This window comes from Medicago truncatula, chromosome 5 (assembly GCF_003473485.1).
Source record: "Medicago truncatula cultivar Jemalong A17 chromosome 5, MtrunA17r5.0-ANR, whole genome shotgun sequence".
NCBI lineage: Eukaryota > Viridiplantae > Streptophyta > Magnoliopsida > Fabales > Fabaceae > Medicago > Medicago truncatula.
Window position 1 is genome coordinate 36,058,127 of NC_053046.1, and position 14,934 is coordinate 36,073,060.

The 14,934-nt window shown below is 30.5% G+C and overlaps 1 protein-coding gene across 1 annotated transcript; it reads right to left on the reverse strand.

Annotated features, from left to right (window-relative positions):
* Positions 1-1,621: 1,621 nt before the first annotated feature.
* On the reverse strand, positions 1,622-5,731 carry LOC11406065 (rop guanine nucleotide exchange factor 7). Its single transcript, XM_003616478.3, has 7 exons — positions 5,387-5,731; positions 5,166-5,288; positions 4,848-5,002; positions 3,495-3,569; positions 3,114-3,404; positions 2,568-2,924; positions 1,622-2,113 (listed from the first exon to the last, which is right to left on the reverse strand). The coding sequence occupies exons 1-7, from the start codon at positions 5,622-5,624 to the stop codon at positions 1,622-1,624; spliced, it is 1,731 nt and encodes a 576-aa protein (XP_003616526.1). The 5' UTR covers positions 5,625-5,731.
* Positions 5,732-14,934: the final 9,203 nt, after the last annotated feature.

A 14,934-nucleotide genomic window follows, 5' to 3' on the forward strand; every position in this document is an offset into this window, starting at 1 on the left:
TTTCTTCAAAAAAACAATTCATTTATTACTAATTTTACGACTTGGCGTACGACACCCAAATTTAATGGGTGTACCATAGAATTTACCTTGTTGAATTCGAGAATGAACTAACAGGTTTTATGTCCATTGAATTTGTATAATTGTTTGACTTAACCGGCTTAATAAATAAATAAATAAGAGCACCAACCCCATGTTTTTGGGACAGACACAATTTTAATTGGCGAAGAAGTAATTCGCGAGAATTTCGTTGGATAATCTCTCTAGATGTATATCACTGCTCTTCTAATTGTCTAGTTTTACTAGAATTGATTTAGAGTTACCAAATGTTGTGAGTTTTACTAAAAATCCCAATTGAGATCTGTTTTAATTTTATTTTTTTTTGTCAAGTGTCCGGGGTTCGAATCCTGACCCCTACATATAATATACAATATCCCTATCAATTGAGCTAAGCTCATACTTTAATCGCGCATGTTGGTTTATTCATTGATATTGATTAGTTAGACATAATTGTTATTTTTGATACATTGAATACTGGCAGCGCTAGCAAGGAAAGAAATAACATTTAGGCTTCTTAACTAGTTACTTAAACAATATGTGCCTTCATGATAAATACATTCCATGAATATCATACTCTAAAGTCTAAATTAATACAACCGTTGATGTTATCCCCACAAGCAATGTTCGTAACGCCAAAACAGAAACTTTTCTCTTTATTTCATCATATCTAAAGACATTTTAGAACAAATCTAGTTTAAAATCAGTATACAAATAAGCTAGAAGTGAGAACTTATTTTTCTTCAATTTCTATCATTGTCCTACTTTCTTTAGTTAAAAGCTCAAGAATTATAATAATTGGTACTTATAATTCTTTTAACTTATGTAAATTCGTTCTTGTATATTTCAAAATTTACACATCTATGTTCAATTTATTTTTTGAATTTTGCAAATTGGTCCCTGGAAATTGTTAAAATTTATAGGGATCAATATAAATTTTTAATCATTTCATATTCATTCCTCTTTATATTTTACAAATTGGTCCAACTACCCCAATCTCTTAAACTTTTCATTTTGATTCGCTCTTTATATGTATACTTTTACCTCAAAATTTATTCAAATAGTCCAAGAAAGTTTAAGTAGTGAGAATTTTATTACTTCATCAAAATAAAATACAAAGTTATAAATGAAGGAAATTCAATTTAAGCGTTTAAATCAAGTTTTTATTTAATATTATGGTGGATTGACTAATATCATTGCAAGTTTTACAAAAATGTTTAATTCCTTCATCTAAATACGAACATTAGAATTCGTCAAAATTAAGTGTATGTTTCATATTATGGTGGATTGGCTAAAATCAGTATCAACCACCAGGATTTGGTAGACACACAATTGTTGCTATTTCTAGGGGAATATTTCCAATTGTCCTTCAATGGGACAATATTAAGACTACACTTTGAATAAATAAATAAATAAACAAACAAATACACCATTGAAGTCACTCTCTTAAATCTCACTATAATCTTCCCACTCATACAAATGGTTCTCAGAATTGAACCTTTCAGATTTCAACAATATTTTTTTCTATTTTTTTCATTGGACTCAATAATGTAACACTCCTCACACATCATTTTGTCTTGCTTTTCATGGAACATGATTCATTCTTACACTCTAGTTGTTCTGTTCTTTTGCAACTTGGATTTGAACTATTCACCTCATGACTTGAGTTGCTAAATATTTTTGCTGCTTTCATCTCTCCTCCAAGATAATTTGACAACACTCTTTTTACACCAAAACCGCGACGTTGAGGTTTAATGATGTTGCTGTTATTGTTGTGGATAAAAGGAGTTATCTCTCCCTTCGAAGGACTAATTAGTGGCACAGGTGAATAACTAGGAGTTCCAAATTTTGCTTTGTGTTGAGTGTCTGAGACAGACACTGGTAACTGTTGTGAAACCTTTTTCTGTGAAACCATGTTAACCATTGGAGCCAATGGAAACCTATCTGAATGTTTGGTTAAGTCATCAACATATAGTAAATCATCTATACGAGCTACTATGTTAAATGCCATACTCTCCAAAACTCTTGAGTAGCTTTCTAGTATGGATTTTCCAACATCCTGAAATGATTAAAATGAAATATGTTAATGTGAAGTTCGTAGGGTTTGTTTAAATAAACAATTTAATTACATGCTCATAGCATAAGCGTTTATCACATAAGATTTTATGTATAAATTGTTTCTATAAAGATAAAATAAAGCAAAACTAATTAATTTCACATAAGGTATGAGCTGTTTTAAAAGCTATTGTGGAGAGCTTATGAATATTAGCTGAAAATAGCGTATGGATACGTTATAAGCTGTTTGTATATAAGCTCTCCCAAGCGGCTTTAGAAGTGTTTATGTAAGTACATAAGCTCAAATAAATCAATCTAAACCGAGTTCTGTTGATTTGTCTTAGAGAGATGCAAAAGATAGATAAATTTTTTCGTCTCCAAGATCTGTTGATGATTCAACTTTATTTTAGTTTAGAATTGCAATGACATAAAAAAAAAAATAAAGAGAAGCATGAAACCTTGTTGCATTGGATCTTGCTAGTATCCAATGTAGTTTGACTTAAACCCGGGAAACGCTGCTTCAATGAAATTAGAATACTTTCAGCTCTCTCTGCAAGCAATTCTCTTTTGTCTCCATCAACCATAAAGTCCTTGACAATGTCCCAGGATGACTTTGTAGTCGAACGGCTAGGATAAAGTGGTGGTTTAGAGTGAGATCTCCGGCGCCAAACATAAATTGCGGCTTCTAAACGGTTAGCAATCTCAAGTGCAACATGCTCATTGGAGATGTCTATGCAATCAAGCAAGCACTCTTGAGAGAACTGGTCGGATGTGATGTATCGATAAATAAAATCTCCCAAGCACGTTCTTCCATTCTGAAAGTTCAAACAACGTATCATGGGATCAACTACATAGATTATATGATGCCATAACGTTCTATCATGTATCATGTCTAATACCAGATTATATAGTATCAACAATGTAACATTCATTTTCGTATATATATTTTTGAGCATTTTTTCAATGATATAAAGATCTCAATCGATTTATTTGAAAAATCAAACCTTGGGAAGGGTATCAAGATAGGACTCTGGAACTTCCATTTCATCCAAAGCAATGCTGTTGATAGACATGGCTGCTTTCAGTATTTGGCTAGCACTTTCGCGTGTGTGATTCAACTTCTTTCTTGAGTTCTCACTGAGACCGGCAGGGGGAACACGGGGTACAGGGAGCCACCACTTCTCCTCTTGCCGTTGATTTCTTTTGCGAAAAGAGGCTGATCCATCTGCATCTGGTGCCACGATTCCTTGGTCAACATACCAAAACTCCATAGCAGTGCAACTATCTAAAATTTCCTGTTACAAAGAGAAAAGTGTATGAAAATCTGAGATTGATTTCAATACCAAAAACTAGCATACGATGGAAGAATAAAATACAATGCTTACAAGCAGCATATTGTCGAGTTTACGCAGAGCTGGAAGATTGATAAAAATGTCTGATCTTGGTCTGCAAGTCATTACCTGCAGAACGGAACATGTTAGAAACATCATAATTCTAATTACCCTACTAAATATATGCACACGATTGTCTACAGTCAAAGGTAGTAGTAGTACTAGTAAGGGATCTAGGTCGTTGATCCATGTCAAATAGTTCAAATTTCGAGTTTTCAATTTGGCAAAGTCACAATTTGAGCAGCTAAATATCGACCGTTCTATTTCAATCAAACGACTTCCAATGCGTTGACATGACTACAAGATTCCCTAATCATACGAAGTAGAGAGTAGGGCCTATTTATTAATCTTTATTGAAAAGGTCAAAAAATTCACATATTAGGATTCAATTCGATTATACCTCTAACTTACTACCATCTGAACCATCGGATTTTGATCAATAATTTATAATGTTTTGTACTTATTTACCAAACATGAAATATTGACCGTTCTATTTCAATCAAACGACTTACAATGTGTTGACAACATGTCTACAAGATTTTCCCTAATCATACAAAGTATAGAGTTGGGCCTATTTATTAATCTTTATTGAAAAGGTCAAAAAATTCACATATTAGGATTCAATTCGATTATACCTCTAACTTACTACCATCTGAACCATCGGATTTTGATCAATAATTTATAATGTTTTGTACTTATTTACCAAACATGAAATATTGACCGTTCTATTTCAATCAAACGACTTACAATGTGTTGACAACATGTCTACAAGATTTTCCCTAATCATACAAAGTATAGAGTTGGGCCTATTTATTAATCTTTATTGAAAAGGTCAAAAAATTCACATATAAGGATTCAATTCGATTATACCTCTAACTTACTACCATCTGAACCATCGGATTTTGATCAATAATTTATAATGTTTTGTACTTATTTACCAAACATGAAATATTGACCGTTCTATTTCAATCAAACGACTTACAATGTGTTGACAACATGTCTACAAGATTTTCCCTAATCATACAAAGTATAGAGTTGGGCCTATTTATTAATCTTTATTGAAAAGGTCAAAAAATTCACATATAAGGATTCAATTTGATTACACCTCTAACTTACTACCATCTGAACCATCGGATTTTGATCAATAATTTATAATGTTTTGTACTTATTTACCAAACATGAAATAACGACCGTTCTATTTCAATCAATCAAACGACTTACAATGTGTTGACAACATGTCTACAAGATTCCCTAATCATACAAAGTATAGAGTTGGGCCTATTTATTAATCTTTATTGAAAAGTACATTAAATTAACATATAAGGATTCAATTCAATTCAATTATACCTCTTGCTTACTACCATCTGGATATGTTTGCCAAGAAGGCATTAACTCAACAATGTGATCACCAACACAAAGAAGCCAATCCATTTCTCTCTGCCACTTTTCTTTCTTTTCACAAGGTACAGGTTCCAGTCTCCATAATTGTCCAAATACAGTTCCTACATGTTGCAACAAATCCCAATTGAACAAATTGTAAGAAAAATATTAAAATTGAAACCATAACACAACATTTGTATCATTTTCCATCTAAGAAAAAGTAATATTTTCTCTAATACAGCTTAATTCTATATCACTATGTGTTACAAAAAAAAAAAAAAATACCACAAAGATTAGTAATAGCATTTGAGATAGCCAAAGCAGTGCTAACTCCTTTTCCAGACCCTGACATATCTTCACCAAGCAGTAACTTTGCAAACCTTTCCTTCATCATATCTCCTCCTGATCCTACAAAGTAAAAACATAATAATGAGAAATTTATACACTAGGGATTCTCAATCCTAAACACTAAACAGAACATAACAAGGAGAAAGTTCAGAACTTACCAGAAATTTTTGAGCTGATACTAGTAACTTTTTTATCATCAACTTGAGAAACAGGTTCATTTTCTTTTTCATCTGATTTGCTGCATTTGGACATAGTTGCCTTCCTAATAGGAAATGAAGAAGACCCTCTTGCTGTTTTTGCTTGTTCAGTCAAATCTGAACAACACGATCCAGTAGAACTACAAGACCCATTTTTTCTCTTTTGAAAATTTTCACTCTTATTACATAAAGCCTCCATTTTTACCAACAAGCTTTGATTTTGTTACTCAAAACACAAAAGGGTTAGTAGAAAATCTATGATTTATTCAATCTCTTACAACGTGTTCTAGCGTAGTTACATGAGTTTGGAAATGACAAGGAACGTGTGAAGTGGGTTTTATAGTTGATGATTGAATATTGAAAATGATGAGACCGTTGAGGTTCTACGGATAAAACATAATAGAAAAAGACAATGTAATGAACAAACATTGTTGCTTTTTTAAGAAAAGGTTGTTCAGATTGGATTCTGAATGTCACATGCTAATGCCAACGTCTCTTTGGCTTTCGCTCTCTGTGTAACCCAAAAGTTACGTTCAAAATAAATATAAACAATTCATTTATTTAACGGTAAGTAGAAAGACAAGAACCAAAAGTTACTTATGTTGACTTTCTTTATTGTAAACTCAGAGTTTCTTCTACTATATCCCAACCAGTAGTTTTTAATTTTACTTTTTACTCTTGTACCCTAATCTAACAATTGCGCCCAATGCAGTTAGGGGTGTACTCCATTGGTTAGGTTAATATGGAATACCAGTCAAATCCATCTAAAAATCTATAAAATGTCGATTGGGATGGATAATTAGATGAATATGATTTAAAAAATAAAAATCTGTAAAATAAAATGGATTTGGGTAAAACACAAAAAACTCATTGACTCGGTAATGTAAACATTTATTTTTCAAAGAAGTGAAGAAAAATATCAAAGATTTTGGTCACAAATCAAGACAAATTTTCAAAACTTACATGGTATGTCATCCATATTGAAAATCAAACATATGTGTTAACAAATTAAGAATCATTCATATCTGTTCATTCGTCTCTGACCATGTTTACATCCAAAACCTAGAATATCATCGATATATAGATACTAACATGAATAATACCGCTGATATAATAGCTTTTATTTTTTATACTAAAGAAGCTACTAAAGTGAGTGAGCAATTTTTAAATGTTTAAGGATTTTCCCTAGTTGAAAAATAATCGCACACAATCGGAATAAATTTTGAAATGTGCAATGTAAAATATTTATAAGTTCCAAGTATTGTCTAAAATCATGTCTCTAACTCGTTTTTCTCTTTCTCTTTTATTGAAATAAGCGAGTTTCATATCTATTTCGTTTTTTCTTTCGTGATTTCGTCGTCTTAGTGCGACGTTATTTTGTTCGTCGTCTTTGTACGGCGTAGTTTATCTTTCTTTTTTCATTCAGATATTTGTTCGATTCAAATTGTCATATAAGCTTCGATCTAGTGCAGATCCATCCAATCAATAATTTTGACGTCGTCAATGTTGCAGATCCGGAGACATGAATATTTCGGAGACTTGAATATGGCCATATGTGTAGCCTTTTGTACTTTGACGTTTTTTGCTATTAACATGGATGTTGTGAGTTTGTTCGCATATTCATCTTTTTGTTTTTTTAGCGAATTTGCATTGTATTGATGCACTATATCAATTTGAATGAATGAATATCATTTATTTTTGTCAAAAAAAACTCAACCCAGCCTTGAAATTTGTGTTTGTCTATACAAATCGAAAGATATAACGGATGGTTATTTTACCTCATCTAAATGGGCAGGTCAACCAAACAGGTTTTGAGGTCTAAGGCGAATTTAAAAATGTGAGCCTTTTAAGTAATTATTTTTTAATAAAACTATTATATTTTATTTAATTTTTTTACTATATTTTATTGAATTTTTTTCAATTTGTTTTTGAAAGAAAAATTATTTATTAATTTAGCTACTTGTAAGAAAATTACATTTATACTTTGTAGAAGTTTATGATTCCTTTCAATATCACAGTAAAAAAAAAAAATTATATTATCATATTCATTTAAGTGCTCATCGGAGATTGAATAATAAGATAGCAAGTAAATAATTAAAATCAATAACTACAATAGTTATGCGAATTCTTGTGCAAGCTTTTTTTCATTAAAGTTTATTTTTTATATGCAAATGGCAAAACAACAGCTAATTAATAAATATAGAAAAATCCCTAAAAAAAAAATATAGAAAAAAAAAAATCGGGAATGCAAAAGACATGTGGACTATGATAGCAGTTGTACTCTAAGGATGGAAAAACAAGAAATCAAGAATACATTTGGTCAATAACAAACTACAAAGGTCAATATTTGTTCAACTTGTCACCATATACATCCTCCGATCACTATTATAAGCAAAGTTTTGTATTTTAGATTCATTCATTAAATGATGCATGTGGTCTGTGATAAAGACTGCATACATCATTTAATAAATGAATCTAAAATGCAAAGTTTTACTTATATTAGTGACCGGAGAATGTAATATGTAACACCCAAGGCTGACGAGGGCGAGGAGTAGTCGCCGGTGCACAAGGCACGACAATGAGCGGCTCCTGACAGCTTCTAGAAGAACCGAATCACACCGGAATGAGAGGGTTCCTGAGGCCGTGCAGGTATGGGACTGCATGGTTGAAGGAAGGCTTATAAGAATTGTTTGGTACTACCTATATCAACAAGATGCATCTTCTTTTCGGTAGCTCATTTCATAAGAACTCCATAGTTAAGCGTGCTTAACTTTGAGCAATTTTGGGATAGGTGACTTACCGGTAAGCGTGCAAGTAAGGACAAAACACGCTAAAAAGACTCGTGTTGATTTGTGGGATCCGTCGGCAATCCTGAAAGCAGTCTGGGATGTTACATAATACACAAGTGCTAGCAAAAAAAGTTGAGGCCTTAGGCAACTACTTAGTTGGTCTATCCTTTGGGAGGAGCCTGCAAACGGGAGTACTTTGTATAGTTGAAGTTTTGGGTTTGATCAAATCCAACAAAATCGGTTCACATACACCCGTAAATATATATGATTCTGGTTTTTGAATATCTATAAATATAATAAATGGATATTTAAATTACCTGTTAAAATAAGTAAATTAAATAAATAATATTACTACCCTTTCAACTTCAATAAAAGATTAATACTTACAATATTTTTACATGACACTTTACTTCTCCTCTAGAATAAAGCAATAATATTACTCATTATTTAAGTTTTTTTAATCAAGAAAACTTGGTTTTTTTTTAAGTGTAACTAATTTATTTATTTTTTGTGAAAATGAAATGTATGAAAATTGTTATTGTAATGTATGTATATTATTATATATTGGTCAAAAGAAGAAAATGAATGTGATGAATTTTTGTTGTTAAATATTCCCTTCGTCTCAAAATGTAAGTAAAAATTGGTCAACATAAGTGGATATTGGTATAAATTTTGAACCAAATATATTTTTTTAACTTTTATTTACCAATTTTTGCTTACATTTTAGAACGGATGGAGTATTAGTTAATTATAAAAACAAATTACAAAAATCATTTTTTAAAATGTTATCCATGGATATATGTCTATACCCGTGGATAATTCGCTTAATGGATATCCGCACAGATATAGTGAAGATACGAATATCATTTTTATTTAACGAGACAGATACAAATATAATATTATCCGCACCCATCCCTACTCGAGAGGTTGTCAAGCAACTAATGTAAATTGGTCAATTTACCTCCTTATTACTTACTCATATAATAGATTAACCAATAATGCCTAATCGTTTAGCAATTCAAAACAACAAATCTAACATAATCAAAATATGATAGTCACAAAAATAAGTATTATAGAAGGCACATGATATTAGAGAACATAAAACTATAATTTCATTACCAATCTTATTCATATAATTATTTGTAAGATTTTTACATGTCATAAAACTATTTACATGTGAGTATAATAGGATCGTTTCCGTAGGAAATTGCGTATTTCATAAGTATTTTCATAATATTTATCATATTAAGTGTTTAGGTATAAATTGTTTGTTTGTGTAAAACTATCTTCCTATTCAACATAAAAGTAAAGCGAGAAGAGATAGGGCTATTTCGCTGGGGGTCAGAGACATCAACCAAGTGTAACAACTGCAACCTCTCGATTAATTAACGGATTCTAGCTTTTTTAAACGATATTATCACAATCACTCGACAATATCATTCGTGTCCAAATGATATCGTTATTTCTAAAGGGATCGTTTAAACATCGATTTCCCAAACATTTAAACGATCACAAAGTCGATTGGATAATTTAATCGAGGATTTCCCAACCGATTAAATTACCCAAAAGCATTAAGTTCTAGATTAAAAGTGATTATCAAATATTAACATCCATGTCTAGAGTGATAACTTAAGAAAGATTGTTATTTTATTTCTAGATTCAAAAGTACGTGTCCATATCATTTTAAATCTCAATAGAACATTATATGCAAGAATAACAACAATATTGAATAAATAGCTAGAACCATATATTAAATGATCGAAAGATTACATAATAGCTTGTTTGAATACCTCAAAACCCACAAGGGTAGATGTAGCTACATATGTCTATGATAGCTTTGCAAAGAATGAATAAGAGATGAAGATTCAATGACAAGATCCATGATGTCTCAACAAATCTTGGCTTGAATCTACTCCTAACTACCTTGTTTTGTGTTTCTCTCTCTAGAAATGCCCTAACCTCTCTCTAAAAACCAGAAAAATATCAAAGACAATGTAAAAGAATGGTTGGAAAGAGAAGAGAAAACTATTTATATGGGCTATCTCTGCGCAATTTCGCTAATAGCGAAATTCTGAAAATCTTCTTCTGCTCCAATGAGATGGCTCCATGTGGCCCTTATCCACTTGAGTTTCACTGTAACTTCGCCAATGGTGAAACCTCTCTGTGAGTTTTTTGCTATCAGCGAAATATTCGCTAATAGCGAATTTCTTCAAAACAACTTCAATGAAATCGCCAACGGTTCGCCAATGGCTAAGTCTCCCTAGAACATTTTCGCTATTAGCGAAATTCTTGTGAACTTTGGCATTTCTTTATCCTGGCTTGTATTTTCCTGCATAAATTGGGCAAAATCAGACATGTAAAGCATAAATGGTAAAAATGCAACAATTGATAGTTTTTCCTTAGATAACTTGCAAAACAAGCCACTAAAATGCCTAGATTAACACATAAAATATGTTACTTTTGAGCACTTGTCAGTTATTACATTTGATATGAACCTTTCTCAAATATAAAATGATTGGTTTATTAATAATCGAAGAGTTACATAAGTTTCAGGGATTCATATTACAATGTGGAGGTGGAGGTGAAGGTATGCAACATGGGAGTTTAGGACAATGTATTGGTTGACATTCTACCGTGTACATTTGCAACAAAAGCACATGTAATAGCAACAATTAACACTACAAACTTCAAAAAAATCTTCATAAGAGTTTCCATTATAACAAGATTAGTTTGCAAAGAAAAATAAGGTGGATATTTAAATTGTATGTTAAAACAATTTCTACGAATTTATAACCTAGAGGAGAACCTTCTAGAATACCATAATAAGAAAAAATTAAACGTTATTAATGTTTAAACCTTAATTGTTTTTTATGTTGACTACTTTTTTGACCCGTTAACTGACTTATTATAATAACTTATTACTATTTTTGGAACAAATTCCTTAGAGCAACTACAACGGTAGTTCTACACATTGTTCTTGAAACTCAAAAAACAAGTTCTTGCTTTCTTTGCTATTGGAGATGAATGATGTGGACTCCAGGTTGGAGAACTGTTCTCTGTGGAGAACATGTTCTAGCAGAAAACTATCAGAATAAACATATGAAAAAAAGGGAGAGAAAGAGAGAGAAAATATACAATCAGGAACATAGAGTTCTAAAAATACAAATCAAAACACCAAATCAAACACTTTAAATTCCAAATTCGAAAATCAATTACAAATTCCCAAATCATACAACTAATTACAAAATCTTCACAATTCAATTCTAAATTTTTTCATTTAAATCTGAAATCCCCCCCCTCAATCTGGATTTTGGGCATTTCTTTACCTTCTATATGAGTTTTCTCCATTCAAATTGAGAATTGTTAAAAAAAAAAAGGATGAGAAAATTATCAACAAAAAAGAGATGGCCGATGGCAAATAGTGGCAACGAGGGAGATGAAAGGTAGTTTGAGAGAATGAAGTAGTGGTAACAGAGGACTTGGGAGATGAGTTTGGTTTATTCTAGAACTAAAAGGTGTTTTTTTTAAACAAAATGAAAAGAAAAATAATATAATAATGAAAATTAATTTTTCACTTTTTTTATGTATTTCTATTTGGTTTAACTTGTTTCAATAAATTATGTATTTTTTTTTTCATAATTAGATAATAAATGTATTTTTTAGTTAGTTCCTTCAAAAAAAATGTACTTTTTAGTTATTTAATATTTTTAGAAACAAAAATATAAATAAGTATTTTAATGGAAAAAATTAAAATAGAAAAGAAATACGTGGGGTCAATTGTAGGACCCTATAATGTAAGTTAAGAACATAAATATTGTTCTTTGCATTGGAGTAAAAATGGAAGAATGTTGTTAATATATATGTGGCATTTTTAGACCCCACCAAAATACTTCAAAAACATAAATAGTGTTATAGCATTGGAGATGCTCTTATTATTTTGTTCCTAACAATATTATTACTAGTAAAAAAACAATATTTATTAAGAGTAATTTTTCATTATTCATTAATTTTTCCTACATATTTACTTATTTATGAATATGAGTATATTATTACAAGTACTAAATTTATATTTATAAAATATGATGTTATTTTCTTAAAGGATCTTAAGCCTAGCTAATAAAATATATTTACTATACTTATTTAATTTTAAATAATATTCAAAATATATAAAGTCATCTATCACGTAGCTTTCGTTAGAAGTATTCGTAATGCAGTTAGATTCGGTTTTACTGAAAGTCATTTTAACTGCAAGATAAAAAAATGTTTAGTTTGGTTTAGTTCATTTTTATAATAAAATTCGAACCAACCCAAAGATTGTTGCAGTTTTTTGCAAGACAACACAATTTTTTATTTACAACATTAAATCAGATCAAAAAGTTAAAAACAAGTTGTTTCCAACAATGTTTCATATTTCATTCAACATTATAATTTCATTTTCATTCAACTATGTTCTCGATTTTATCGGTCTCTAAAAGTTTTCACTAAATTTGTATGATTCAAGATGAATTTGTATGATTCAAGATATATCTAACATAAATATTTGTAAAAGTGCAAGTAGCATCAAATTAAAGCACATATTGAAATAAAAAAATCAAAGAAGAAACTTAACAAAAGAAAAAAAACATGTAATGCTATAAAAGTAATGTCACATGCTAGTGTCAACGTCTCTTTGTCTTTCGCTCTCTGTGTAACTCAAGTTACGTTCAAAATAAATATAAACAATTCGTGTATTTATCTATTTAGCGGTAATACTAATAGGAAGACAAGAACCAAAAGTTACTCATTTGACTTTCTTTCTTGCATATCGAGTTTCTACTACTATTATCCAACCAAAAATTAGTTTCTTATTTTGCTCTTGACTTTTGTACCCCTGATCTAACAATTTTTCCCAATACATTTACGACTGTACATAGGTTGGGTTATCTTGGAATAGAAATCGGGTCCATCCAAAAACCCTAAAAAAATTGGTTGGGACAAGTAATTTAGATGGATATGAATTTAAAAAAATAAAAATCTATAAAATAAAACGGATTTTGGTATAACCATACTCAGATAAAAAAAACTCATCGACTTGGTAATTAAACATTTTTTTCCATAGAAAACAAGAAAAATATCAAAGGTTTTTGTCACAAATCAAGACAAATTTTCAAAACTTACACGGTATGCCATCTATATTGAAAATCAAACACATTAGACTCTGCGCTCACAAATTAAAAATCAGTTATATATGTTCATTCGTCTCTAATCGTGTTTGTATCCGGAACCTCGAATATCATTGATATATAGGCACTAAAATAATATCATTGATATAATAGCATTTAATTTTCATGCTAAAGAAGCTACTAAAGTGAGTGAGCAATTTTTTTTGGTTTAAGGATTTTCTCAAGTTGAAAATTATTCGCACACAATCGAAATAAATTTTGAAATATATCGCAATTTAAAATATTTATAAGTTGCAAGTAGTTTATAATGACTTTCATTATTTAATATTATCATTTTTTATTTGAGCTAAATGGTGGTAGGTTGACAGTTCAAAACAAATTTGCATACACAATCAATAAAAACATTTAAAATCGTCACATCAATTAATGTTTTAAATTTACGTGGCAATTCAGAATGTTTTGATTGGTTGTATGTGTAAAGTTGACATCGACCGTCAACCCACCACCATTAAACTATTTATTTTATGATGCTAAAACATAATAAAAATAGGTTACACATTTTATTTTAAGAAAATAAAAAGTTGAGTAATTTTCCTAAAGAAAAAAATGATTATTCATCATTTAATAATTTAATATAAAAAAAACGAAACATAAAGTTTACGAAAAAAATGGAAAATCATTTGGGCAACCTACTATCCAACTCAACCCCACCAAAGTGGAGGGGTGATTTAGGGTCAATTTTTTTATCGAAAATCACCCTTCTAACTCGTTTTTCAGTTTCCCTTTTATTGAAATAAGTGAGTTATACATCTATTTCATCTTTTCTTTCGTGATTTCGTCGTCTTAATGCGATGTTGTTTTATTCGTCATCTTTGTGTGGCGTTGTTTGTCTTTCTTGTTTCTTTCAGATATTTATCCGATTCAAATTGTCATATCAACTTCGATCTAGTGCAGATCCAATGAATGACTTTGGCGTCGTCAACGTTGCATATCCGGAGACATGAGTATAAATATGGTCATGTGTGTAGACTTTTATACTTTGCCATTTTTTGCTATTAACATGGATGTCGTTAGTTTGTTCGCATATTCATCCTTTTTGTTTTTAGCGAATTTGCATTGTATTGATGCACTCTATTAATTTAAATGAATGAATATTTATTTTTGTCAAAAAAAAAAAAACTCGACCCAGCCTTGACATTTGTGTGTGTCTATACAAACCAAAAGATAAAATGGATCGTTATTTTACCTTGTCCAAATGGGCAAGGTCAACCAAACAAATTTTGAGGTCTAAGACGAATTTAAAATTGCGACCTTTGAAGTAATTATTTTTTTCAATTTGTCTTTGAAAGAAAAAATTCTTTATTAATTTAGCTACTCATAAGAAAATTACATTTATACTTTGTAGAAGTTTATGATTCCTTTCAATGTAAAGTTAATTTGGTTCAAAGAAGGATGCTTGATACAAAAGCTTCTATGTGTGTTTTAGATTGTCGCTTGAGTGAAACGGCGCAACATTTCTAACTTGTGATGCATTTTCATCTTTATGGCCTCTGGTGCG